At 38.4% G+C, this 27,711-nt stretch overlaps 1 protein-coding gene, 1 long non-coding RNA gene and 1 pseudogene across 3 annotated transcripts; 2 read left to right on the top strand and 1 right to left on the bottom strand.

Annotated features, from left to right (window-relative positions):
* Nucleotides 1–8,816, bottom strand: LOC114820596 (uncharacterized). 2 transcript variants are annotated; one of them, XR_011574836.1, is made up of 6 exons: nucleotides 8,551–8,816; nucleotides 2,747–2,834; nucleotides 1,897–1,965; nucleotides 1,468–1,533; nucleotides 1,306–1,374; nucleotides 1–170 (listed from the first exon to the last, which is right to left on the bottom strand). It is a non-coding gene; the product is annotated as an uncharacterized lncRNA (long non-coding RNA). The 2 variants fall into 2 exon arrangements; XR_011574835.1 differs by lacking the exon at nucleotides 8,551–8,816 and having other exon boundaries at nucleotides 2,747–3,098.
* Nucleotides 8,817–9,438: 622 nt separating this feature from the next.
* On the top strand, nucleotides 9,439–10,978 carry LOC103423883 (stemmadenine O-acetyltransferase-like). Its single transcript, XM_008361960.4, has one exon. The coding sequence runs from the start codon at nucleotides 9,475–9,477 to the stop codon at nucleotides 10,804–10,806; it is 1,332 nt and encodes a 443-aa protein (XP_008360182.1). The 5' UTR covers nucleotides 9,439–9,474; the 3' UTR covers nucleotides 10,807–10,978.
* Nucleotides 10,979–13,156: 2,178 nt separating this feature from the next.
* LOC103452414 (urease-like) lies at nucleotides 13,157–27,047 on the top strand (annotated as a pseudogene).
* The last annotated feature ends 664 nt before the right edge of the window (nucleotides 27,048–27,711 follow it).

Here is a 27,711-nt window from a genome sequence, read left to right as displayed (position 1 = left end):
TGGTGTAAAATGATATGTAAGCCAGTTTTGTACTGAGAAGGCAGACACACATCTTAATCAAAGTGAAAAATGATGTCTAAGGATTAGATCTAGTATATTTCAGCTAATGATACAACTGCCTCTGAATTCCTTGTTGCAAACTTGCCTATTGAAAAGCCTCTGAATTTAGCCTAAATCAGCATCACACCATTAAATCACATTATTAAATCGGAATAAAAACATTGAAAAACATATGAACTGATTCCCAACTTTGATATCTGAACTCAATAAAAACAAAGCCTTCAGATCAAAGCAAAAAACTGAAGATGGTTACCTGAATTCAATAAAAACTGAAATATGATTACTCTTAAGCATGCTTCTTTTCAGGAATCAGTAAAACTTGAAAATATCCCAAATAGACTCTTATACCTCATGTATCCAATAGAGCTTGAATTTCTAAGGGAAAAACTTGAAATCATACACGTAAGAGTTGTGTTCCCTCTGCCAGGTAAAAGTGAGAAAGACAAAGTTTTCCAAAATTCTAATAACTTTGCACATTATCAATTTCGCAACAAAACACATTGGTTCCAGCACTAACAACATAAAAAGTTTTAAAATTGCAATCTAAACTAATGTTTTCTTTCTTCCTCTCCCTGTTCGTAAAACATGAATCCTCTCATTTCTTCGCAAAAATTATAAATCTATTTGAATCCAACAATTATCAATGCATTTTAAAGCTGGAAAAAAAGCAGGACATAAAACTTATCCAAAATATAAGAAGAGCGTCACAGGTGCCAGCAGATCTCAAATTTATTAACTGAGCAACCAAAATGCAAAATACTGTTTTAGCCGGGAAAGGCCTAACAAAAAAAAGCCAAACCATAAAATACATACTGAAAAAATTTTCCAGCCCCCTGCTGCACCAACAAACCGTGTATCTACAATTTGAAAGTGTTTGTACCAGACATATACCAAATCGCATTAATGATTATTAAACTTGACCCTACACTACATATGAAAATTTACTCACTGCTCTAACAAATCACTCTCACAAATCCAAAATACCATAGATATCACTCTTCTAATTTTATCACGACCACCTAAATCTTATGAATCAATCATAACCATCACATGAAGTCAAATGAAAAAAAGCAGCTGTGGATTTAAATAAAATTGCTAGCACAAAAATCAGCAAGAAAATATGCATTACCAATTAACAACCCAAACATGCACAAAAGAGGTCCCAAATCACCAAAACAAAACAAAAAAAAATCAAATTCAGCTGCAAAGAAAACAAAGGAAAAAACAAATAATACATTTATATACCTTTAGCACAAAGAGTTCCAAGAATCAGAATCGAAAATCCAAAAATCTAAAAGGGACAGTTTCCTGAATCTGGAAAACAAAATGCATCAGACACGCACAATAACGATCCAACGAAAAACAAAAGATCGAAACCATATAAGCTGATAAACATGCAGAACTCACCTAGAAACGCCGGATTAGATCGGTCTCAACCAAGTTCAAAGCGAACCCAAGATGGGCACAAAATTTCTGAAATCAAAGAGCAAAGCCCATGAGATATTAACAAAAAGCGTCCAAAGGGCTTCTTTAGCCAACTCACTTTGCAGCGTACACATCTTAAGTTTAAGTATGTAAAACTGAAATTGCAATTTAACCATTCTACATCACCGCCCTTCATTTTTTTTCTTCTGAGTTTCTTTCAAATCAAACCTAAAGCAGCCAAAACCCAAAAAGAGCATGAAATAGAGTTTACTATATCTGTCTGCAACTTAATCCATGCGCTCTAATAGAAAATCAAATAAGCAAACGAAATGAAAACACCAAACTAATTATAGAAATTTAATTAGTACAAAACCCAGGGACAATGTCAATTCATAAATCACATGTACTCACAGATAAATAACGATCTTGGTATTTGTGAACTAAGGAGAAGCTGATTTAGAATCACGATTCGTAATATCCCTGTAAGCGACCAACAATCTGTCAGAGCAATACCATTTTGTTTTTCCACTAATCCACATGAGATGAAACCCAAACATGTCAAAAAAATTTGTGCCTTTCAACACAGTCAACACAGTCAACACATGGATTAGTCCATTGACATTTAGATTAATGAACCATTGTTCTTTACCACATGGCTGCAATTTTTATATACAAACATTAGTCTTTTAACACAAATTTTCAAGATTGTTTGCGTGTTCACCAAAAACACAAAGGCTTCCAAAATTCCAACAACCCTTTTAATTTCTTCTCAAAAATTCAAAATCCATTTTAATCCAAACTGGAAAAAAGCAATACCATAAAAAGCACACACAAATAATTTTAAAACAACTGCACTCACACAGTTTATATCACCAAGAACATATAAAAAAAAAATTAAATCACAATCTAAATTAATGTTTCCTCTCCTCCTCTCCGTGTTTGTAACCCCATGCAGCATAAAACCCAGAAAAACAAACCTTCACACAACCTCAACAACTCCTCTCATCAAAAACTACGAATCCATTTAAATCCAATAATTACCAATCCATGTCTGAAGCAGAAGGGCATAAAAATACCCAAAAAATTACAGCAACGTTGCAAATACCAGCAAATCAGAGATTTGCCAACTGAAGAACAAAAACACAAAATTCTCCTTTAACAGGGAAAACCCAAGAGAGCACCACAATTGACAATAAAAGGAAACGATTAAGGTTTCATCAAAACAAAGGAAAAACCAAAAGAAAATGATTATAAAATATACCTTAGTTGGATCACACTTGTTCCACAGCGGGCTGCAATGACGCCACCCTTGAAAAGAGGTGTAAATTGGCCAAAAACCCAGCCACAACCTAGAAATCCCAAACGGAAAAAAGGGGAAACAGCAGGAATTCTTTACCCCAATTAGAGATGTCGAAACCCTCTGAACGCAAAAAATCCCAAATCTAAATAGACGCACAACGGCCCGGCAACCACAAATAATCCAAATACTAATCAAATCGGCTAAAAAATAAAAAAAAACCCAGATCATAATTTTCAAAAAGGAAAGGAAAATGGTAGGCCCAATCGGTCTCATACACAGAAAGCTAGAAATCAGAGCAACAGTGCAGAAAGAAAAGGAAAGAACAAGAGAGTTCGAAAGGAAAATAGGCAGATTTCATTCATTCATCCTTTTCAGATTACAATGATCTATTTATATACAATCTGCAAGGGAACCCTAGCACAACAGGCTGGGCTTTAAGTGAACTTGGTTAAGGGCTAACAATCACAGGCTGGAAGAGAGCTAGCTAAAGGCCCAAGTTATATGGTCCTAACAACTCCCCCCTGCTTGAGAAGAGACTTGTCCGCAGGTCTGAAAATCAGGAAAACGTGCAAGGATATCATCAGCCTCTTCCCAGGTAGCGTCTTCCGTTGGTAGTCCGGCCCATTTGATTAACCATTTAGTTACTGGTTTGTTCTTTTTCTTGAAGATGCCTCTGTCCAAAATTGTGTCTGGTTGCCATTTGAAGAATCCCGTGGAGTCCATCGGTGGAAGGGTGGGACTGGTAGGAATCGTTGCGCCAACCTTCTTTTTGAGCAAGGAGACATGGAAAATAGGGTGGATTTTGGAGTCTTGTGGAAGGTTGAGACGATAAGCCACCGAGCCAATGCGTTCCAGAATTTGAAATGGCCCATAAAACTTAGGTGCAAGTTTGTTGGAATGGCGCATGGCGACAGATTGTTGCCTATAGGGTTGAAGCTTGAGAAAGACCCAATCACCGACCATAAACTCTCGTTCAGTTCGACCTTTATCATGGAGTTGTTTCATTCTGTTTTGGGCAAGCTGAATGTTAGTCCGTAAAAGACGAAGCAGCTGGTCTCGGTCCTGGAGTGCAGCATCGACTGACTGAACTGCTGTTGTGCCAGGGATATAAGTGTGGACATATGGAGGGGGAACCCCGTACAAGGCTTGAAAGGGGGACATCTTGATAGCAGATTGGTAGGTGGTGTTATACCACCATTCGGCCCATGGCAGGAAGGAAGACCACTGGCTTGGTTTATCCGCAGAAAAACATCGGAGATAATGCTCCAAAGTGCGATTGAGTACTTCCGTTTGGCCATCCGATTGAGGGTGGTAGGCCGAGCTATGGCAGAGCTTGCTTCCTTGGTGTTTGAAAAATTCCTTCCAGAAGTTGCTGAGAAACGTTGGATCACGGTCGGATACTATGGATTTGGGCATACCATGTAAACGGAAAATCTCCTTAATGAAAGTGTCGGCTATTGTAGCTGAAGTGTATGGGTGTTTGATGGGGATGAAGTGACCATATTTGGTTAGACGGTCGACCACAACCAAGATGACTGTGTAACCATGTGAAGAAGGTAAACCCTCGACAAAATCAAGTGCAATATCTTGCCAAATGCCATTGGGGATGGGTAATGGCTGCAAGAGGCCCGGGGGGTGGATGGTTTCATGATTTTGGCGTTGGCATTCGTTGCAGTGGGCAACCAATGTCTTGACGTCGCGTCGGATGCCGGGCCAAAGAAAACTGCGTTTCACGCGATGATAGGTTTGAAGGAATCCAGAGTGGCCACCTTGTAGGGAAGAATGAAGTTCTTTGAGGATTGTATAACGCCATTGTGATGTAGAAGGAACATAAATACGGTGCTTGTAGTGTATGACGCCATTGTGGAGGGAAAAACCTTGAATGGTTGTATCGAGAGAAGACAATAAAGCAGGCTAGACACTGGAAAGAGAAGGATCCGTCGCATAAGCTTGTTGAAAGGCAGGAATACAGTCCAAGATGGGAGAGGAGAGACCCATCAGCTGCATGGGCTCGGCTTGGCGGGACAGAGAGTCAGGAGCACCATTTTGTGATCCCGGTCGGTATTCAACCGAATAGTGATAACCCAAAAGTTTGGCAAGCCATTTCTGTTGATGTGGGGTTGTGATGCGTTGCTCGAGAAAGTACTTGATGGGTTTGTGATCTGTGACAATCCGGAATTTTTGTCCTAACAGATATGGTCTCCAGTGTTGGACGGCAACCACAATAGCTAGGAGCTCTTTATCATACGTGGAGAGAGCGAGATTGCGTCCGGATAAAGCTTTGCTAAGGTAAGCGATTGGGTGGCCGTCTTGGCACAATACTGCTCCGATGCCGGTGCCGGAGGCATCAGTTTCCACCATAAATGGCTTTGTAAAATCAGGGAGAGCAAGAACTGGAGTGGATGTGAGGGCCTGTTTCAGGGTCTCAAAAGCATTAAGAGATTCAGGAGTCCATAAGAAGTTGCCCTGCTGCAACATAGTTGTTAATGGCTTGGCGAGCACCCCATAAAGCTTGACGAACTTACGATAATAACCTGTTAAGCCCAGAAAGCTGCGAAGGCTTTTAATACAAACTGGGCGTGGCCAATTGATGATTGCCTCAATTTTAGATGTATCCACAGAAACACCATGCCCCGAAATAGTATGGCCCAAATAATCAATTTGATGTTGTCCAAATGAACATTTACTGAGCTTCACTTTCAAGCTGTGTGTGGAGAGAAGTTGGAAAACGGCATCTAAATGGGAAATGTGAGTATTCAAAGATGAGCTATACACCAGAATATCATCAAAAAATACTAACACAAACTTTCGTAAGTACGGACGGAAAATGGAATTCATAAGGGCTTGAAAAGTAGAGGGAGCATTGGACAATCCAAAAGGCATTACCAAGAATTCGTAGTGACCGTCGTGTGTACGAAAGGCAGTTTTGGCAATGTCTTCTGTGCACATTCGTATCTGGTGGTACCCGGAGCGGAGGTCGAGTTTGGAGAAGACGCAAGCACCATGTAATTCATCCAAAAGCTCATCCACTACGGGAATTGGGAAACGATCCTTAATTGTAGCAGCGTTGAGAGCTCGATAATCGATGCAAAGACGCCATGAATCATCTTTCTTTTTGACCAATAGAACAGGGGAGGAGAATGGACTGTTGCTGTTCCGAATGACACCGGATGAGAGGAGTTCCTGCACTTGTTTCTCAATTTCTGCCTTCTGAGAATGAGGGTATCGATAGGGCCGAACATTGATGGGTTGGGTATCTGGGAGCAACGGGATCGTGTGGTCAATATGTCTGGGTGGTGGTAGATCAATAGGGGAAGAAAATAGATGTTGGTATTGAGATAACAGGGAAAGAAGGGCGGGATGGGTATTAGATGGTGGGGTAAGTGGTGTGGCGGTGGGTAAGGTGGGTCGGTGGGGTGGGGGAGTAGTGGAAGAAGGGAATTGAGTGGAGTGGCACAGGTGTAAGGGTGGGTGGGCCGTATGAAGGCCTTGGAGGGTGTATGTGTGGCCATGTGTTGTGAAAAGCATGGTTTTGTGTTGAAAATGCTAACCTATCCAGCCTAGGGACTCGAGCCACTCGGCTCCCAACACCAAGTCATAACCAGGTATGGTGAGTAAGAGAAAGGACCCCACTAAAGTATAATCTTGTAATTTGACAGCCACATTATGAACTCGCATAGTGGTGGTGACCTGTTTGTGAGAAGCTGTGGTGAATGGTATTGGAGTAATATGCTCAATTTGCAGCCCTAACTGTTGGGCAATATCGACGCTCAAAAGGTTACAAGCAGAGCCGGAGTCAATAAGGACCTTGATGGGTGTGGATTCAATAGAGCTACGTAATCGCATAGGTTGACCAAATCCAAGGTTCGGGATCGAAAACAGCTTAAGCATGTGACAAGAGTGATCAATGGGGTTGTCCTCCGCAGGATTACAATCCTGAAATTCATGGGAATCATCCTCGGGGGTATCAATGTCCAATAATACCATCATTGGATGTTTGCATTTGTGGCCAGGGGTATAAGGCTCTGAACAATGAAAACATTCTTTTTTTCGAATTTTATCTTGGACTTCCGCTGGGTTTAAACGTTTGAAGGGTTGTGGTGGGTGATATGGAGTGTGGGGAGGACCTGTGGGAAGACATGTGGTGGGGGGAATGGGTGGTCTCGAGAAGGAGGAGGATGGGAAAGGGCGAGAGAGTCGGGTATAACGTTTGGCTTGGTTTTTGGTTTCAAAGATTTTGGCGAGCTTCTGGGCTTGGTGGAGAGAGTCGGGTTCGAGAGCCAAGACATCGTGACGGATGTCGTCTCGTAATCCCCCAAGGAACACATGTTTCAACTGGTTTTCAGACCAGTCAATCACCCTACAAGACAGTTTGGTAAAGTCGGCGATATATTCATCGATGGTGCCTTTGTGTTGAATGTGGGTGAGCTGAGATTCAATGTTAGCACGGTCACCACCACCAAATCGTTGAAGCAAGAGGTCGACAAAGAGGCTCCAGTTGTCACGACCGTACCTTTGTTCGAATCCACGCATCCAAATCGATGCATCGGCGCCAAAGTTACAGGCTGCCACCAAAACCCATTGATTTGGGGGAACCTCGTAGTAGTCCAGGTATCTTTCAGCCATGGCCAGCCAACCATAAGGGTCATCCCTAGTAAAACGTGGTAAATCGATTTTGATAGGTTTAAAATGAGGGGGTTGGGGAGGAAAGGTGGGTGTGAAGTGTGGTTGAGTGTGGGAAGGTAATGGAATGGATGTGGGCAGGGGGTGTAATGAGTTGGGTGGATATGTAAAATGAGAGGGAGGGTGGGGGGTCGTAGAAGGAGGGCTGGGTGCAAGGTGGAAGGCGTGGGAGAAGGATGAGGGCGGGGTGGACGGGTGTAGAGAGAAATTGGAGGAAGAAGCCTAGTATGGGTGAGAGGAAATGGCCCTGGGTGTAATGGTAGTAGGGGATGGTGTGGGCCGGGTTAAAGGAATTGACGATGGAAGAGTGGCCAAAGTGGGTGGGTGGGAGAGACCCAAACCCGTATAGGTTGTAGTCGGTGGTGGAAAGAGGGAGCGGAAAGATGGGTGAGTGGTGGGTGTGGAGGAACGGGGAGGGGTGGGTGTAGCAGTGGGAGGTACGGGAATGGGTGGGTGGGTTGACGATGGCGTCGTGGTGGTCGGAGGTGGGGGAAAAGTGGATTTCAGAAGGCGTAGTTCCTCCAACAGTAGTGATTGGAATGACGCAAACTGGAAAGTGATGGTGGTTTGAAAGGTTTCGTTGGAATGTTGCAGTTGGTCAAGAGATTGTTGGAAAGTTGTTTGCTGGTTTTCGAGAGCTGAAACAGAATCGGAGATATCATCGACCTGGTTACGGAGGTGGTCGTTGCGCACGTCCAATGCCGCGGCAACGATATCGGGATCGGCGCTAGGGGGAGGAGTGTTTTTGCCCATCGAAATGGTTCTGATACCAATTGGTAGGCCCAATCGGTCTCATACACAGAAAGCTAGAAATCAAAGCAACAGTGCAGAAAGAAAAGGAAAGAACAAGAGAGTTCGAAAGGAAAATAGGCAGATTTCATTCATTCATCCTTTTCAGATTACAATGATCTATTTATATACAATCTGCAAGGGAACCCTAGCACAACAGGCTGGGCTTTAAGTGAACTTGGTTAAGGGCTAACAATCACAGGCTGGAAGAGAGCTAGCTAAAGGCCCAAGTCATATGGTCCTAACAGAAAATCCAAAACAAATGAAAGCTTTTGCAGTAGTATTTTTCATACCTAGACGCCATTGAGGAATGGGATCATTCAATACCTCCTACTCCTCTCTCTGTGTCTCTCTGAGGCGCGGCATGTGCTCCCATCCCCGAAACCCTCACCGAATGACAACAAACCTAATCCCATCCCAATCCGTCCAAAATCCTACAGACAAAATTACCCTCCAACCTTTTGATAATTACCCTCCAACCAGCCCCATTTGGCTGTGGCATTGTGGTAAATAGCGTGAAATCGAGTGGCAAAGGTTTCACTGTAGATAAGCTACAGTCACATCCTTGCTCAAGTTTAGAAATTAGAATAGATAACGTGAACATTTCTATTCGAATATAATAAAATTTCTTTCTTCTGGAAAACAAAAACAAGAAGTGAAAGTACTTTAAGTTGAAAAATAACAACTGAAAATGAGGCATTAGAATCCTCTCAGAATCTCTTGCCCTTACTTGTAGGCTAACAACTATTACTCCCTCCCAAAACAGTCCTAACAAGTGGACAAGCCAAAACTTAATTACAAGGAAAGTAGTTCCTACAAGCAAGGAAGAAAGGTTGATAAAAGACGTAAGGTGAGACAATCACTTTAACCCATGACTACCCATCCTTGAGATCTATACAAATCGATTTCAATAGCTAAAGTATTTTTAACGATACTTAAGAAAATGAACAAACATATCGATGTCATGTTCCGCGAGTTTCGGGTTGTGATTCGTGCAATTCAATTAATCTTCAAGTTAAACGAAACAATGGATGCTGTCATGGAGATAATCAGATCCATGAGCCAATTACCTTTTTTGCTTTCTTAACTACAGTCTCTTTTCTACCTGTCCACTTTGGCATGCAGTTGCTTTTAGCTCTATATAAGTCTCGTTGAAGAGCACCATAGAAGCACAACTCCAGCTCCTTATACCATTATTGTTTTGTTATCAAGATATCATGAAGGTTCAAGTTGTAGTAATCTCCAAGGAGATTATCAGACCATCTTCTCCAACTCCTGGCCACCTTCGCCATTACCAATTCTCCTTTCTTGATCAAATGGCTCCCCAAGTCTACAACCCTTTGCTCCTCTTCTATGAATACAATGCCAAGATGCATCCCAACATCACTGAAATATCCAACCACCTTAAGAACTCCTTATCCGAGGCCCTATCGCTATTCTACCCGCTAGCCGGTCGAATAAAAGACAACTGCTTCATACATTGCAATGACGAGGGCATCCCCTACATCGAAGCTCGAGTGCTGAATTGCACTCTCTCTGATGTTCTCAGCAACCCCAACCCTGATGAACTTAACAAGTTCATGCCATTTGAACTCGATGATATTACCAATCCATTACCCTTTGGGGTCCAGCTCAACATATTTCAGTGTGGAGGGTTTGCTATTGGCCAATGCGTTTCTCACAAGATTGCTGATGGGTTGTCCTATTTCACGTTCAGCAAAATTTGGGCAGCCATTGCCCGTGGGGAACAAGCCAACATAGACCCTCCACAATTTGTGTCAGCCACACTCTTCCCACCAAAGGAGTTTAATACTGGATTCGATGGAGGCGTTGGAATCACAAAAGATAGAGTGACAAAGAGGTTCGTGTTCAATGCCTCTAAAATAAAGACCCTCCAAGCAAAATATGAAAAAGATATGAAAAGCCTCCAACTAAAACACCCCACTCGTGTTGAGACCTTATCCGCTTTCATATGGAGTCGATATGTGGCGGCTACAAAGGATTGTACCGTGAATAAGTTGTACATGGTGATCCACGCAGTGAACCTACGTCCGCGGTTTAGTCCACCATTGCCTCAACATTCTTTTGGGAATCTTTTTCGTGTTGCCATGACATCACCGCTGCGAATCAGTAATGGCGGGGAGGAAGAATGTGATGGGGTGGTGATTGGGGAGGTGCGAGAAGCGATAAGCAAGATTGACAATGAGTACGTGAAGCAATTACAAGGGCAGGGTGATGAGCACTTGGGTTTGATGAAGAAAGCTGCTGATAGTTTCAAGAGAGGAGACATGGTTGCGGTACTTAGCTTCAGTAGCTATTGTAGGTTTCCTCTCTATGAGAATGACTTTGGTTGGGGTAAACCTGCGTGGGTGGGATCACCGGCACTGACCTATAAGAACCTAGTGCTTTTCATGGACACCAAGGAGGGTGATGGAATAGAGGCATATGTTAGCTTGGAGGAGAGAGTCATGGTCAAATTCGAATGTGATAGCGAGTTGCTGTCTTATGTTTCTCCAGACGGTCGGGTCCTGCTGAGCTGCGGAAATTAATTTCACTATGTTTGTGTTATGTGTCACAAATAATGTTACCCTCACACAACTGTTCCCCTCTATCCTCCCACCCTTTGTGTCTCACACAACTGTTCTCATCTATCCTCCCACTCTTCCACCCAGAATACTCTTGCTAGATGCTTGCTTTTGAATGAGAAGCCTTATTTGACCACTATATTTGTTACCCTGCCTCGAGAGTGAGTCATCGTTCAATCAGAGTAAGGTGTGCAAAACCACTTTGGTGGTTTCGGTCTCTACACCGCCTTTTTCTACGGTTCTGATGGTGTTTTGTCTACTTGCTTTGTTAGTATCAAAATTCTTTGTTTGCTGGTCCTCGGGTGATGAACATGGTTGCTGGTGTTGTTTATTCTTTTTGTTGGCTAAGTGTTTTTGGAGCAATTTTATGTATTGTTTGGGGATCTTTGATGTTGTGAAATTAGTGATATTTGGTTTGTTTTTCATTTGGGGCAGCTTTGTTTTTGTTTAGGGGCGTTTGTTTTTTGTTGGCACCAATGGCGAATCAGCTGACCTAACCGATGGAATGGCGAGGTGTTTGGTAGTTGTGGCGGTGATTGCTTCTGTCAACAAATTGAGTCTAATTCGGTCATCATGTGCTTTGTCTGGGCTTTTATGTCCTCTCAGCCTGCTTTCAACTTGTTTTTATATTTCTCTTGTATTGTCTTCTTGTATCAATAAAGTTTATGTTTGACAAAATAAAAAATTAATCTCTTCTAGTTTTTTTCCTAAAATGCTTTACACTTTTATTGTATCAGCACTCATGTCATAACAAGTCCATATTGCTCAATATGTACCGTGTCTCGCCTAATATACATATGTTTCCAACATTATATATCTGTAGGAGAAGCTAATAAATCTTGAAAATTTCATATCACCTCAATAATACAATTGTTTTTTTAATAAAAAAAATAATACAATTGTTTTCAAGTTTCATGACGTTGGAAAATTAGGCATTTACTATTTTCAAAAAGTTTAGCAAACCTAACAAATTTTAGTGCGAAAGCTGAAGAGTGGTATGGATTCCTATTTAGGAGAGATTTCTTTCAAATCATTTTGACAAAAATATTCTTAACTATTTTAAATTATTTTGATTCATTTTTTATTAAATTGAGAGTATTTGTGTCACTTTGATTCTTATTTAAAAGAATTTTTTACGAAATGACCAAAATGATTGACGGTGGAAAAAACTCAGGAACCACTCCTATCGATTTCAAACTTTAGAGACCAAAATGAAGAGTTATGACAATCTCTTTTAACAAAAAAAAGAACCTACTTTTTCCGTGCAACTACCAACTCAAAAGTTGAAACATGGTTTTGCATGTGTGTTGTGTTCAAACGTCTTACGTAATTTTTTCCCTTTGTGATTAAGTTGACGTCATTATTAATACTGTGTAATAGCTGAAAATAATAATAATAATGCACTCTAATATGAGTTTGATTTCTACCGATTCTTCCCTCACTCTCTCGCTTGTGAGTCTTTGATGTTGTTCCTCCCAACATTTTTTAAAAAGTATAAAGTAAAGCGAATTCCATAAGTCCCCGCTCCCCCACGGAACCGGATCCCTTCCGGACCCAAATAAACTGAGTCTCCTAATAAACAAAGGATCCAGGCCGTTGAATACGAACAGAAGGTTCCTCTAAAAGTTATAATAATTATAGTCGTTGAATCAAATTTCAAAGGTCCGGATCCTGATTCTTAGGCTCAGTTTATGATCCGGTTCCCTCCCCCACTAGCTTAGTTTAGTGATCAGTCAATCTCACTCTCTCCGACAGCCATTGTCTTCTTTAATCCCCCCAAAATAAATAAGTACGCCGTCGTTTCACCGACACTCTGTCCCCTTATATATATCACCAGTTCATCACTCATCAACGTCTCACTTTTCTTGTTACTATAAAGCATTAAACTTTAATCTCAGAGGGAGATATGTATAAGGTGAAAGAGTCCACCACTGCTTCTCTCAAGTCACCCGCCGCCGTTGACCGGCGGGTCACCGGGTCGGGGAAGGCCCACGTTCCGGGTCAATGGGCAGGGATCAGTCAGTGCCGTGATCAGCAGCGGAGACAAGGCGGCTGTGACGGCTGCAACGCCATTGCAGAGTAAAGGCGTTGATAAGTTGTCTGCTTCTGAAGGTGGAGAGATCCAAGTGAAGGGGTTGCAGGAAGCAGTCCAGCTCATCACTGTAATTTCTCGAGAGGCATATGCAAACATGTATGGCCCTACTACCGGTGATAGAGTTCGGCTTGGTGATACCAACTTGTTTGCTGAAATTGAAAAAGATTTTACTGTTTATGGGGATGAATCGGTATTGGTGGTAAAGTTATAAGAGAAGGAATGGGCAATGCATTGGATACGGTTATAACTATTGCTGATTCATCTGGGAACGACCGAGCTGATTCACTGGATATGGTTATAACTAATGCTGTGATCATTGATTATAGCGGGATATACAAGGCAAATATTGGTATCAAGGATGGTAACATTTTTGCCCTTGGGACGTCAGGCAATCCAGATGTTATGAAGGGTGTAAATATCATCTCACATTACAGCATGTCGTTCTGGAAGAAAATTTCTAGGAAGTTGATAAACACTACAAAAAATCTGGGCACTGTGCACAAAAAATTAATTGTGCCCTTTGATGCTTAAGGGCACCAACAGATGTGCCCATAGACTGATAGCACCAATGCAGCAACTAAAATATCATGTGCCCTCTATAGGCGTTGCCTTTGAGCATAGGACACAATATGGCTTTTGGTGCTCAAGAGATAAGCACAAATATGGGTCTTTTTGTGCCTATGTTCTGACAATTTGTCAGACATCTAACCACCACTTGACATGCACAATTTCAAAAATTGTGCCCAATATAATCTATGTAAAAAAAAAATTAAAACGTAAAAATTTGAAAAATCTAAACAGGCTATAAATTGAAATTTAAGCAAAACAAAAGATATAAAAAAATTCATAAAATCAAAACAGCAATCAAAATGAAAACAACTGTCTTGAGCTGTAACAACAAACCAAACAGTAGAAGTGGGATATCAATAATGAAAGTATATAAGTATTCCTCATAAAAAAAACATGTGTAGAAGTGTCCTAGACAAAGTCAGCAGAAGTAATGAGATTTTTCATAAAGCAATCCATGCATCTCTACATATAGGCGGGTGGAACTGATTTCACCTCTTTTTCCAACTTGGTGGATAGTGCAATCATCTTCCTGAAATCCAAATGAAAGTGAAAATGAAAAATAAATAAATAAAAGGACCTATTTCCAGTCATGTTCAAGGACCAAAACTTTCAATCGGCATTAAAAACTCAATAGCAGTGATGCATTGCTACTTTGTTATACCAAATTACAGTGAATAAAATATGCAACTAAACTAAGCAGCTAAACCATCATTACTAGCGAACAAGATGTACAAAACAATAAAAGTTTGGACAATCATTGTTATGACATTAATTTCTAAGAAAGATAGAAACTACTAAGAACCTTATAGGTTCTGCAACGCACAAGCTAATAAATAAGTATTTTGAAATCTAATTTTCAACTTTAGTGAAGTCTTTCATGTTTCCATACGGAAAGATAAGATTCATGGAGCTATTTAGTTTCTTATGACTGCAGGTTTCCTCACTGTTCAATCTCTCCTAAGAGCAACCTAAACACTTAACTACAGCTAAAAATTTGCAACAAAGCCCTCAAGTGGGTACTTGTGGGCTGTACCAATGTAATATATAGTCCATCCCTCTAAAATCCTTCCCCACTATTAGTTGTGTATAAACAGTTAAGAAGCTACAACATAACAATAGCATATGTTCATTTCTAACAATAAAATCATCCAGTATGAAACATACTCCTTATTAGACATTGTAGTGTTTTAAGGAGAGTGAAAACTCAAATCCGATCTTCACACTTCTGCCTGCACTTTTATTATGAACATAACATGATCACCAACAAGTTAAATGAAGATAACAAATTAAATTTATGTTCATTTTGCTAATAATAAAACAAGTAACAAACATACATCATAAGTGACGTTTATTTACCCCAATTGTCAAAACCACAGCTCTCTTGCAAGGCATCAAGGAACAAAACTCTTTTCCTTGAAAGCGAAAACAGTTAGGATTAAAAAGGAAAAATTGATGGGCATGGTAACAGTACAAGAAATCAATCCAATGCAATGAGACAAATCCGACAAAATTCACGCTAAATGCCACATGAATTTTAGTTATTGAAATTTTGAGAAAGACTTAAAATTCATCATAATGAAAATCTGCTTATCAATGACAGTGCACAACATTGTAACATTAGATTCAGAAAATGGTTTTGATTGGTTTTGATAGGAAGCATTGTGAGTTAATCCCAAACATTTAATTCATGCTTCCAAAATTAACAAATTCTACAACTGCAAGAGAAACCCTACTTAAATATCTTAAATTCCAAAACCAAAAAACTGCCCTTATATGCTGGAAGATAAGATCCTACCATCTTCTCTGTATTAATTCTCCACCACAGTTGCATTCCCGTATCTGCATTACCAAACACATAAAAACAAGGCAATCAATTCTCCATCCAAGAAAACAATTCAACATTGTTATGACATTATCCTTCCGTTTGCTCCACAAATGAACTAATCCGAATGATATATCATATATGCAGCATTTGGACCTCTCATCGCCAAAGTCATGAGTAGTATAAAACATTAAAGTCATGATCTAATTCATTAAATTTGATCAACAAACAGAAAACACAAATGTAGAACTACAAAAATTGATGGAGCAAGAGAGTTGTCACATCTCGACCCGGGCCCCCCCACTACATCCCGAGCTCGACTCTGCCATAGCACGATATTGTCCGCTTTGGGTACCGACCAGGCTTTCATGGTTTTATTTCTGGGAACTCACACGATAACTTCCCAGTGGATCACCCATCCTGGGATTGCTTTCGCGCGAACTCGCTTAACTTCGGAGTTTCGATGAAACCCGAAGCCAGTGAGCTCCTAAAAGGCCTCGTGCTAAGTAAAGATGAGAATATACATATAAAGCTTACAGGATCCTCACTCCTGGGTGATGTGGGATCTTACAGAGACAATGAGGCTCTAATAATTAAATTATTTAATTAATTATTTTCAAATTTAATTAATTATTTTTAATTTTTAAGTTAATTATTTATTTATTTTTTACCAACAGACTCATCTTTTCAGATGAAGTCTGAATTGTGGTAGAAGAACATAGAAAGCAAACACCCATTTGAGAAGATGGCTCCCAACAGATGCATCCCTTCTCCATACCTGTTGCGAACAGACATGATCGTATTATATATACATCCATCTGCATGGCATTTAGAACATAGAAAAACATAATTCTTCTTTTATAATTCTTCTTCTACAATCCAAAGTATTCTTACTGAGAGAACCACAAAGAAATTCGCCAGAAGTTAAGTTTTCCGGTGTTGGAATTTTAACTTGATCGTTGAATCCTAGTGAAGCAGACGTCCGTAGAACTACAAGCACTGAGTAGGGACGAAATATATGTTTCAAGGACATTGCGGTACGCAAGTCTCGATCTTTAGTTTTAACTATTTAATATTATTTCTTGTTCGTACTTTGTTAAGTTAGTTGTTCGCATTCATCATTTATTAGCATGTATAAAATTATCATTGATTGTTGATATTTATCCAACATTTGTTTCATTTTCTTTCCTGCTCAAATGTAATCATGAATGAACGTTGTGTTTTCTAAATTTTTTGCGGACAATGAACAAGCATTAAGGGGTGATGAGTAGATTTTATATTATATATTTTACCTTAAGCTTAGTATATTTTGGTTAATATATTGGAAGAATTTTGATACTTTGAATTGTATTTTCAATATAGGACTTTCGACTTCCTCTGGAGCAAAATAGGACCAAATGGATGAATTTTGGAGTGATTCCAGTGGGAGGACGTTCTTGAGTCACTTAGCTTGATCGTATCAAAATTTAGGATTTTTCCACCAAGCGGTTATTTTCTAGCGATGAAATAAAGAAGCAGTGTGCAGTGCTGGAAAATGACGTTTTTGGGCTTAAATTGCATTTTTGGAGCCCAAGATGACCTCAGATGGGTTCGTGGCCTTCTGGAAAAGTGTTCAGAATATTCCAAACATTAAATCCAGCTATATTGGGCCAGTTTTGGAGCAGCTTATGGGTCCAAAACGTGGCTGTTCAGTTTTTAGGCGAATTTTACCATCTAATTTAGGGTTATGTTTCCTATTTTATTGGGATTAATTTTAGTTTTTAGGTTTTTGTGTGGAGGCTTAGTAGATATATTGCTTGGCCGTCTACCATATTTCTTTACGCTTTATTTTATGCAATTTTGGAGACAGAGAGAAGTGCTAGGGTTTTGGAGATTTTCTACTTGAAGGTGTTTTCAATCCTTTTCTTAATAATATTTTCTATGATTTCAATTATGAATATGCGGAACTAATTTCTTTTGCTAGGGCGAAGCCTTGAGCCTTAACATGAATATGTGATTTTTATTTAATTGCTTATGATTGATTGCATGCGTACTTTGAATTGTTAATCACCGAGATAAAAATTATCTAATTGTCTTAATGCCTGATCACCATTATGATTTTTTAGAAAAGTAATTTGATGCAATTTTGGTTGGAAGATTCCCTGAAATTGACATTGGCTTTTTGTGATTAATAATTGTAATTTCACTTAGAATGAATATCACGTCTTAAGGATTGCATGGTTTTTCAAAGGATTTTCATAAAGCATAATGAGTCTTTCATGTTCAGATTTGATCCGAACGTCCGGACGGGTTGCATGTCAGATATATGTTCTATGTTGGGGGTTCCAAGTAGAATATGAATTAGGAAAATCTAACCTTCAAAGTGGCATGTATAGATCATAAGTAATGGGTAAAAATTCATAGGATTGCTAGGTGATGGTGGAACCCTAGTGCTTTCTTAATTTGATTCTCCCAAAACTGTTTTCTTTTCTCTCTAGTCCTAATATAGCAGATTGTTTATTTTAATTCATTAATTTCGTTTTTATTTTAATTAGGTTATAAAATCAATCACCTCAATTTCTACTTTACAATAATTAAATGGAATCTGATTAGTTTCGAATTATTTAATAATCCCTGTGGAGACGACCTTGCGAGATCCGTTTATACTACAATAACTTTGTGATTCTTGCAAGTAAAATAGAAGATTTAAGCCCGTTCACATGAGTAGTAAAAATCCTATCAAGGGGTCCATTTTCTGAAACTTCTACGTAATGTGTAGGGATCACAACATTAGTGGGAGGTGGAACAGGACCTGCTACTGGGACTCGTGCAACAACTTGTACACCATCCCCATTACAAATGAAGTTAATGCTGCAAGCAAACTGACTACCTACCTCTAAATTTTGGCTTTACGGGGAAGGTATGCATAAACTGTTGTGTGTACTTAAAAATCTCTTCTTTCTTCCCCACCCAATGCCCACATTCAACGATAAACCTGTTACTTCCATTTTACAAAATGTGAAGTGATAGCTAAAGCTGTTTCATTTTATATATTTCTTCCTTCTTTTTTAATACCCTTGGCTTACTTTAGGGGAACACTGCCAAACCCGAAGGGATGCATGGTATATTAAGGGCTGGGGCGATGGGACTGAAGCTGCATGAGGACTGGGGAAGCACTCCTGCCGCAATCGACAACTGTTTGGCTGTTGGAGATCAATATGACATCCAGGTGCTAGATTATGATCTTTATTTCATGTTAGGTCTTATAGGCTGTTTCCGGTGGTAGTATCTTACGAGTTTAACATCTTCAAATACCAATTCTGATCTTGATAGGTTAACATCCATACAGACACCTTGAATGAGTCTGGATTTGTAGAGCATACAATTGCTGCATTTAAAAGAAGAACTATCCATACTTACCAAGGGTATAAATCACATTCTTGGTCTATTTGATAAGTTGGCAATTTTTCTTCAGTCTTCTACAAGTTCGTGACCACTGTACTTTGTACAGAGAAGAGGCAAAAAAAACTTCGGCAGCTGAGGCATCACACTGACTACAGTTTGAGATCGTGGCCGTTTGGTCACATCTTGAGTCCTTGACATTTATCTAACCATTCCTGCAAACTTTAATATTTTGCATTTTCGTACCTATATTTTTTGCTGCGAGTCTTGATGACTTGTCAGTATGATTATATTGCTAAGTATACATATTTCCAATGACTATGAGTATCTTTGGCGTAACTTCCTGCATGTTTTTACACTTCGTTTGTTCTTTTCTTCTTCTTTGTGTTTTTCCTTTTTAGTTCTCATAGTATATCCTTGTTATCCCTTGGCAGTGAAGGAGCAGGTGGGGGCCATGCTCCAGATATAATCAGAGTCTGTGGCGTGAAAAATGTCCTGCCGTCATCAACGAATCCCACGCGGCCTTTCACCTCAAATACTATAGATGAGCATCTTGACATACTGGTATGAGAATATAACAGAAGTAGCGATACAGCATGAACTAAGGTTGTTTAGAGTCTTTCGACTGAATGTTATTATGAAATTTCAAATGGTGCAGACGGTTTGCCATCACCTTGACAAGGACATTCCAGAAGATGTAGCTTTTGCTGAATCAAGAGAATAAGAAACAACTGCTGCAGAAGATATTTTGCACGATATGGGAGCAATTAGCATTGTATCTTCTGATTCACAGGCCATGGGTCGCATCGGAGAGGCTCTTATTACCTTCACCTTATGCATTCTAGTTCCTCCTGACCATAGAAATTTTTTATAAACTGAGATACATGCCCGCATATGTCTGTTTTTATCGACTTCATTGAAACTGTAACAAAACAGTAACAAACAAAAAAGAAAACAGAAAGTCCTTATTTGAATTGAATTATAGACATTATCCTTGTCGCCTTTTACCAAACCGTGGATTTTCAAGCCTTCACTTGAAAGTCCCTGTTTCTGGCGTTAGTAATAGTCTTTGTCTATTTATTTTACACAGAGGCATGTATACGGCTTATTGTCTAAAACCTTTTCGTGTCAGGTGATAATCAGAACTTGGCAAACAGCTGACAAGATGAAATCACAAAAAAGGTCGATAGAACCTATTGGATCCGACAATGACACTTCCGGATCAAACGATACATCGCAAAGTACACTATAAATCCAGCAATAGTTAATGGATTTTCTCAGTATGTTGGTTCTATTGAGGTATGCCACTCTTAAATTCTTAATAGACAACCAAAATAATTCGTTTCAAGCTTTTTTTAACCTCTCTCATTTGAAGAAGAGCATTTGGAAATAAATGAATAAAAGTTAATCTTATTACTTTGAGCTTCAACCTTTTTGAGTATTTAACTCTCCTGGATGAAACTTACCTTTTCGGAATTACTTGCATTTCGTGGGTTCCATAAACACTGTTATTGCCATTAAAATAGCGGAATTCTCATTCTTCTCATGGGCTTGCATGTTATGCAGGTGGGGAAGCTGGCTGATCTTGTTCTATGGAAGCCGTCGTTCTTTGGCGCAAAACCAGAAATGGTGATCAAAGGTGGTGCAATTGCATGGGCTAATATGCGTGATCCAAATGCAAGCACATCACCACATCTGATGTCACATCCCGGCCCCGGGTCCACCACATCTCAGGCCCGCTCCATCACCGTAGCACGATATTGTCCGCTTTGGGCCCCGACCACGCCCTCACGGTTTTGTTTATGGGAACTCACATGAGAACTTCCTAGTGGGTTACCCATCATGGGAGTGCTCTCGCGCGCTACTCACTTAACTTCGGAGTTAAGATGGAACCTGAAGCCAGTGAACTCCCAAAATGCCTCATGCTAGGTAGGGATGAGAATATACATATAAGGATCACTCTTCTAGACGATGTGGGATCTTACACCTGAACCAGTAAAGTTTATAGTTCACGACAGTTCTTATGCATGGATGCTTTTTCTAGTCATGACAATTCTTTTACATGAGAGCAACTCCAGCGATGCAAAGGCCTCCTAGGGCAACTCACTATTGAATAGCCTTCAGTGAGCAGTAACTGCCTTTAATAAATAGTAACTGCCTTTTTGCATTTTCACCCCTAAACTAAATAACTATGGCAATAGGCAATAAAATATTAGTATTTTTTATTTTATAAAATAATACAAAATAATTTTATTTGTAATTTCGGATAGAATTTTTAATCGGTTTTGTTGTATCACATGTCATTAAATAAGAAATTACAACCCAAAGTTTTTGAGAAAATATAAAATTATGGTGTAAATTCGAAGATAATGATAACATATTGGGTAAATTACATTTTACCCCCTCATGTTTGGAGTCGATTTCAATTCCTTATAACATCTTTAAAACATTTCAATTTCATACATTTACTTACCATTTTATTTCAATTTCATATATCCGTTAGAAAATCCGTTAAGTGATGACGTGGCTACCAAATTTATGCCACGTGGCAAAAATATTTTTTTTATGCATTTAAAATATTATAATAATTTATCCTATTAAAAAAAGAAACCCATCTTCTTCCCCGAGCACACCCTATCCCACCCCACCCCGACCTCGTCGATTCCCAAAAGGCCCTCCACCAAACCCAGATTTCCGCTCCTGCCCCCTCTCTTCCCTCAAGTCTGTCAAGGGATGCCTCTCCTTTATGGGCATCGAGCACTCCGCCCAGGGTTGGATCCTTGACATGTACCCACAGCTCTTCACCGTGGACCGCACTTTGCCCTTTATCCAATCTTCGATTTCCTCCTCACCGAGGTCCGAATCCCCTTTCCAGATATCTAGAAATCCATAATCCGGTGCCTAAGGGTGGGTTTTGGGTGCCATCAGATTGATTCTCAGATTGTCTGAAGAAGAAAGACCTCAAACAGGTAAACCTAATTTCGACCCTAATCCAATTCTCTTTCTGTTTTGTTGTTTCTTCCTTGCACATTTCATCTTTAAATTACATTTTATGTTCTGTTTGGCTGCTGGGAAAACCGTCGGGAATGAAAAGATTGGGTATTCCACTAGCAATAAATTTTCCAAGAAAAGGGTTTCTCTCTAATTGAATGGATATGCGAAAGATGCTTCTTTGAATAAAAATTGGGTTTTGCACTTAGGAGAAATGGACATAACATTTGAATTGGACTTTGTGGGTGCTTATTGTTTTGTCACGCCCCGGACCCGGGGTCGGTAGTAAAATAAGACCCCGCGCCCGAAACGCGAGTAAAAGTAAAAGGAAATTGACATGGGTTGAAAAAATGAACTCCTCTTATTAAAATAACTCCAAAACCTTACAAGGTGTACAAAAGTAATAAATTAAAATCCTTAAAACTCTTATCTTGGTTATCGAAACAAAGGAGGAGGTGTAAATAAGTGATGGATGTGGCAGCTGGGAAGGGTGCTTACAAGCACCTCAAAATGAAATTCTAAAATTACTATAGATATTACTTGCTCAAATAATAAAACTGTAAGTAAATATAAATAATACATTAAAAAAAATAGGCAAAGGTTTTGAAAATACAGGTCATCACATGTTTCTTCCTTGATGGGTTGCGGGGGAGGTGGGGTGGGGTGGGGTGTGCTTGGGGAAGAAGACAGGTTTCTTTTCTTTTTTAATAGGATAAATTATTATAATATTTAAAATGCATAAAAAAAATTGTCATGTGGCATAAATTTGGTAGCCACGTCATTACTTAACGGTTTGCTTAATGAATTTTTTAACGGATGTATGAAATTGAAATAAAATAATAGTAAATGTATGAAATTGAAATGTTTTAAAGATGTTGTAAGGAATTGAAATCGGCTCCAAACCTGAGGGGTAAAATGTAATTTACCCTAACATATTTATAGAAAAAATTAAATTTTTTTTTTATTTTAATTTTTTTCGGATTTTTTATTCAAATTCTTTCTTTGTCAGTCGGTTCCCACATCTCTCTAGCTTTCTCTCTCTTTCACTCTCTCTCTCTCACGCACAATACTCCATCATTTCTTTTACTTTGACCGTTTCCCTCACCTAGCCCTCTCTCTCATTTCCCTTACACTTTTTTTTTCTCTCTCTCTATCGATGTAACCCTTCCCCCTCATTTCTGAAACCTCTATCTCTCTTTAATCTCTCGACACTCTCATTCTCTTTCTACAACTATGAGAGCTCTCATCCTTCCTCTTCTTCGAAATCGAAGCAAATCAAACTAACAAACTCTGAAATCTCAATCCCATGGACGAGAGGAACTTGAATATATCCTTGCATGCATCATCAAAGCACCATTTGGGTGATCCACCATTGAAGCCGAGAGCTTCAAGCTTCCATTGGTCAAACCCAGGTGAGGTTATTGCCCTACTTCAATTGCTTGAGTTATTCTCTGGTTTTTTATGTGTTTCGAGTTGAAACCCTTGGGTTTAGTCTCTGCCATTTGTTTGTGGGTGTATCATCAGCCTCGGCGACGAACTCCTGCGAGAGCCGTTGAGTTCGAAATTTGCTGGGTTTTACATTTTTTTTAATTTTTTAATTTTTTATTACTTTATTACTTTTTTATTAATTTTTTACATTTTTATTAATATTTTATATTTTTATTAATTTTATATTGTGGCGACGTTAGCCTGGCGTCACCTGGCCCTCGGGCTCTCGGGCCACTGATTCGAGCCAGGCCTCTCACTCGGGCCCCCCTTCATCCACATGCCTGCATGGGCTAGAGCTTGTAGCTCTAGCTATTGGGTTGAAAAAGTTGCCGGTCCATTGGACTAGGAGTCCCGGTGGAGTTGCTCTAACTGATGAGTTACATTGAGGAGGGTCCGAAAGAATTTGAAGATATAGTAGTTGATATTCTTTCTGGGAATGGGATATGTAATAAGTTTAGCGGTTTTTGTTCTGATTACTGTAGATAGCCTTATGTCCTAGCAGGTTATTTCAAGGCCTCTGTTTGGTGCATTTGGCAAGGCTAGTAGTGCGCATTCCATTGCTTTTGTCAGCCCAGGGCCGGCCCTAAGTATTTAGGGGCCCTGTGCAAAATTTAGATGGAGGCCCTTCATTTTTTTTTCAATTTTTTCATCTATAAACCTAAACTATTACAAGTTACTACAACAAAAATAAGTTGTTTGATCGGCCAGGTGTTTTTTCTTACCTTCAAAGGTCCTGAGTTCGATACACGTTGGATGCGTTTTTGTTATCCCCTTTTTAAGTTTACAAATTTGCAAAAACTTACAATAGCAAAACAATATCACAAGGATTCGAACCCAGCACAAGGTATATAAGGAAAAAAAGCTAAACCACTAGCGCTAGAACCACATATATGATTATCTTTTACATCTAATCTATTTTATATGCATCTATATACATGTAATGAAAATTTGGGGGCCTTCTGAATTAGGGCCCTGTGCGGTGGCATCTTTTGCACACCCTCAAGGCCAGCTCTGGTCAACCAGGCATGGATCTCTCTCTCTCTCTCTCTCTCTCACACACACACACACACATATGCGATACATGAGCAAGACTGATTTTCTTTTATTTCACTGTGCAAACAGGCAGCTGTAGATAATCGGGTTAAAGACTTGTATCGCCGACGCCTTGACAAGAAAGTAGAAGCCGTGTGCAACGTTAGGAAACTCAGCAAACTCGACATGAAGCTCAATGACGCCCTACCAAAAATAAGGTCGGAACTATTTCATGTTTTAGTCTCCTTCATAGTTCCAATGAACCACCTCTCCCACATGTATTTTAATTCAAGTCTAACGAACTCGAATAAACACCGCAAATACGTACAAATAGAACAAGTTATATACTTTAAATAAAAAAATACAATGGGAGGGCACTATCCCGTGTTTTATAATACGACTTAATGTCTGTTTAGTGCCCCAGAATTTCTATATGTGCATATTTCCCAATAAACATTGATTCGTTGACTGTTTTGATATATCATTTTCCTATATGTTCTGATAATGTGAATCTATATATCTGGTTGCTCATAGAAAATCTATTAACATAAGAGTAATGTTTAGGTGACCAAGTTTTTAAACAAAATTTGCAAACCAAATAATGTGTCAGCAATAGAAGATAAAAACGTTAATCAATACTTAAGTAATAATTTAATCATCAATGTCCACATCATTTAATTTATAAAATTTAATTTAAAATTTTAATCTCACTAACATCACGTTTAATATCAACTGTCAAGGAGCCTTAAAAAATGTCTGGTCATTGAGTGTTCTTTATCTCCGCTTAATGTGTTTCACATGTGGGACGGCTGGAACAAAAATAGTATATAGAAATAATTAAACCCAATCCAATCTCAACTTCTAGAAATGAAAAATAATATACGAGCTAGGGTTTCATTTTTCACGTGAATTATATGCCTAGTAAATGGGAACAAAATTTGACTACAAACAAAAGTTAACAAAATTGACCTTCACTCGTGTATATTTTTAATTATCAAATTGAATACTCAAGGATTTAACAGAATTAACCTCCTTCTTCTTCTTCTTCGGTTCATTCATTTAGAAATTAATTTAAAAGAATTTTAACGAAAAGCTCCCGGTACTATTTATTTTAACGAAAAATCATATTTTTACATTAAAAAGTCAATCCTAATGTTATTCATTTTACTATTTATTTTGTCCTTATCGTTAATTCTTGTCTCTTTAAAATAAAATATGTTATCATATAAAAGGAGATTTTGTAGTTTAGATCTGTTTCTATTCAGTTGAATTATTTACAAATTGTTGTGTTGTTGGTTGGATTTATAGAAAAAAAACATGTGAAAGAGAAGATATGGATTTATATGACTTATTGTGTTGGTTTATAATTAACAAGGATGACAAGACAAAATAGTGGTCGTCCATAAACTAATCAAATGCATGTCTCTATAGTAAACTACACATTGTTGTCAGTTAAGTAAGATAATGCTACCAGCGATCGGATTATGTGTTTATGTTATATTAATCTCCAACTAATTAAACTAAGGAAAACTAATGAAAAATGTTTGAAAATTTGATTTTAATCATAAGGACAAAATAAATGGTAAAGTGAATAGTACCAGAATTGATTTTTTAGTGTAAAAATATAGTCTTTCTTTAAAGTGAATAGTATTAGAAGTTTTTCGTTAAAGTTCTCATTAAACTAACCTAACATTGTTGCATATTTTCTTCTATTTTTCCCCATTTTATTAATATTTTCAAGGATCGTAGTACTTGTTTGATTTTTCAGTCAAAATAGTCTCTAATATTTAAAATTGATAGAATTGATTCATGAATTTGTCTATCATCAATTATTTTGATTATTCCGTGAAAAATCTTGTTAAATAAAGAAAAATGTCAAAAATACTCTCAACTTTGTCAAATCATTTGCAACTGGATCCCCTCTGGACCCAAAGAAACTAAGTCAAATGATCAAATGATCTGGGCCATTAAAATTTGATCCAATGTTACAATTATTATGACTTTTAAAGGAGCTCTTGTTTGTAGCCGTTAGATCAAATTTCAATGACCAGGATAATTTGATCCTTAGGCTCAGATTTTTTAGATCCGGAGGAGATCCGATTCCAAATCATTTGACACATTATTATTAGATTGAAGATATTTTTGTCATTTTAATACTTATTTAACATATATTTTTGAAGCAAATTACTAAAATAATTGATAGATTATAGACAAATTCAAATACCATTTTTATTGATTTCAAATCTTACAGCTCAAAATAAAGAACCACGCCTGCAACTACCAAACTCAAAAGTTGAAACGTGGTTGTGACTGTGAGTTGTGCTTTCTTATTTGCTACCCCTTGTGATTAAGTTGATGTCGTTATTAACGATGTTCATGATGGAAAGTGATGACGCATATACACTCTGGTACAAGTTTGATTTTCATCGATTCTTCTTACACTTAACAACGAACCATCCACTAATACCATCGCTCTACTCAAATCTTATTTACACGCATTTTCGCTTGCGAGTCTTTGCAGTTGTGTCTCCCAACATTTTACAAAAAGCTACTACAAAAATAAAGCAAATTCCACCTAAAGCTGGTCAAATACCACTTTTATTTGATTAATTCTGCTGCCAAACTCAAAAGTTGCAAAGGACTAAAATAATTGATAGATTATGGACAAACTCAAATATCACTTTTATTTGATTAATTCTGCTGCTCTGACTTGTGGTAACAGCGGCAGCATTCAATGTCGATGATGAGGGGTCGAACGGGATAGGGTTGTGGTGGTGGAGTGTAGAAGCGAAGGTGAAGTTGGACCGAAACTTGAGGCGACAGTAACTAAAAAGCTTTTAATTTATTTAATTGTTAAATTTGAAAATATTAGTGTCTATTTAAATAAAATTTTGGATATATTTAAATTTTTTTATAAAAAATGACATTTTTGAAATTAAGAATTAATTTTTTGTTATATTTCTACCGCGAGTTCCCCCACTCCCCCACTAGCTTTAGAGAGATGTATTCAAATGAGATTTTAAGGGATTTTAATTCCTTTAATGAATCTAGGGGTATTTAATCAAGATTTCAAGTGATTCTCTGAAATTATAGGTGTATTCAATTAGAATTTTAAGATGGTTTATTAAAATCCTTAGAAATCTAGGTGTATTCAATTAGGATTTTAAAGAAGTTTATAACATTCAAGGTGTATTCAATTAGAAATTGATTTTAAAGAATTTGAGAAAGTTGAGGAATTATAGGGAATTGGAGAGATTTCGTAGTGTATTTTAAGCATCCACAAATCTCACATCTTCCTATGAGATTTCAAGGGAATTGAATCAAAATTTTATATGAAATCTCTACAAATCAATAAAACTCCATAAAAATCTATGAATTTATAAATCCATTAAAATCTCTTACATTCTCAATTGAATACACCCTCTTTAGTTCAGTGATCGGTCAATCGCACTCTCTCCGACAGCCACTGTCTTCTTTAAGCCCCCAAAAC

The sequence above is a fragment of the Malus domestica genome, chromosome 13 (genome assembly GCF_042453785.1).
Source record: "Malus domestica chromosome 13, GDT2T_hap1".
Taxonomy (NCBI): Eukaryota; Viridiplantae; Streptophyta; class Magnoliopsida; order Rosales; family Rosaceae; genus Malus; species Malus domestica.
The sequence above is the reverse complement of the archived record's forward strand: the minus strand, read 5'-3'. Positions and strand labels throughout refer to the sequence as shown.

Bases quoted from the DNA above. Each gene is read 5' to 3' on its own strand.
- LOC103423883 (XM_008361960.4), top strand. From the start codon at position 9,475: ATGAAGGTTCAAGTTGTAGTAATCTCCAAGGAGATTATCAGACCATCT.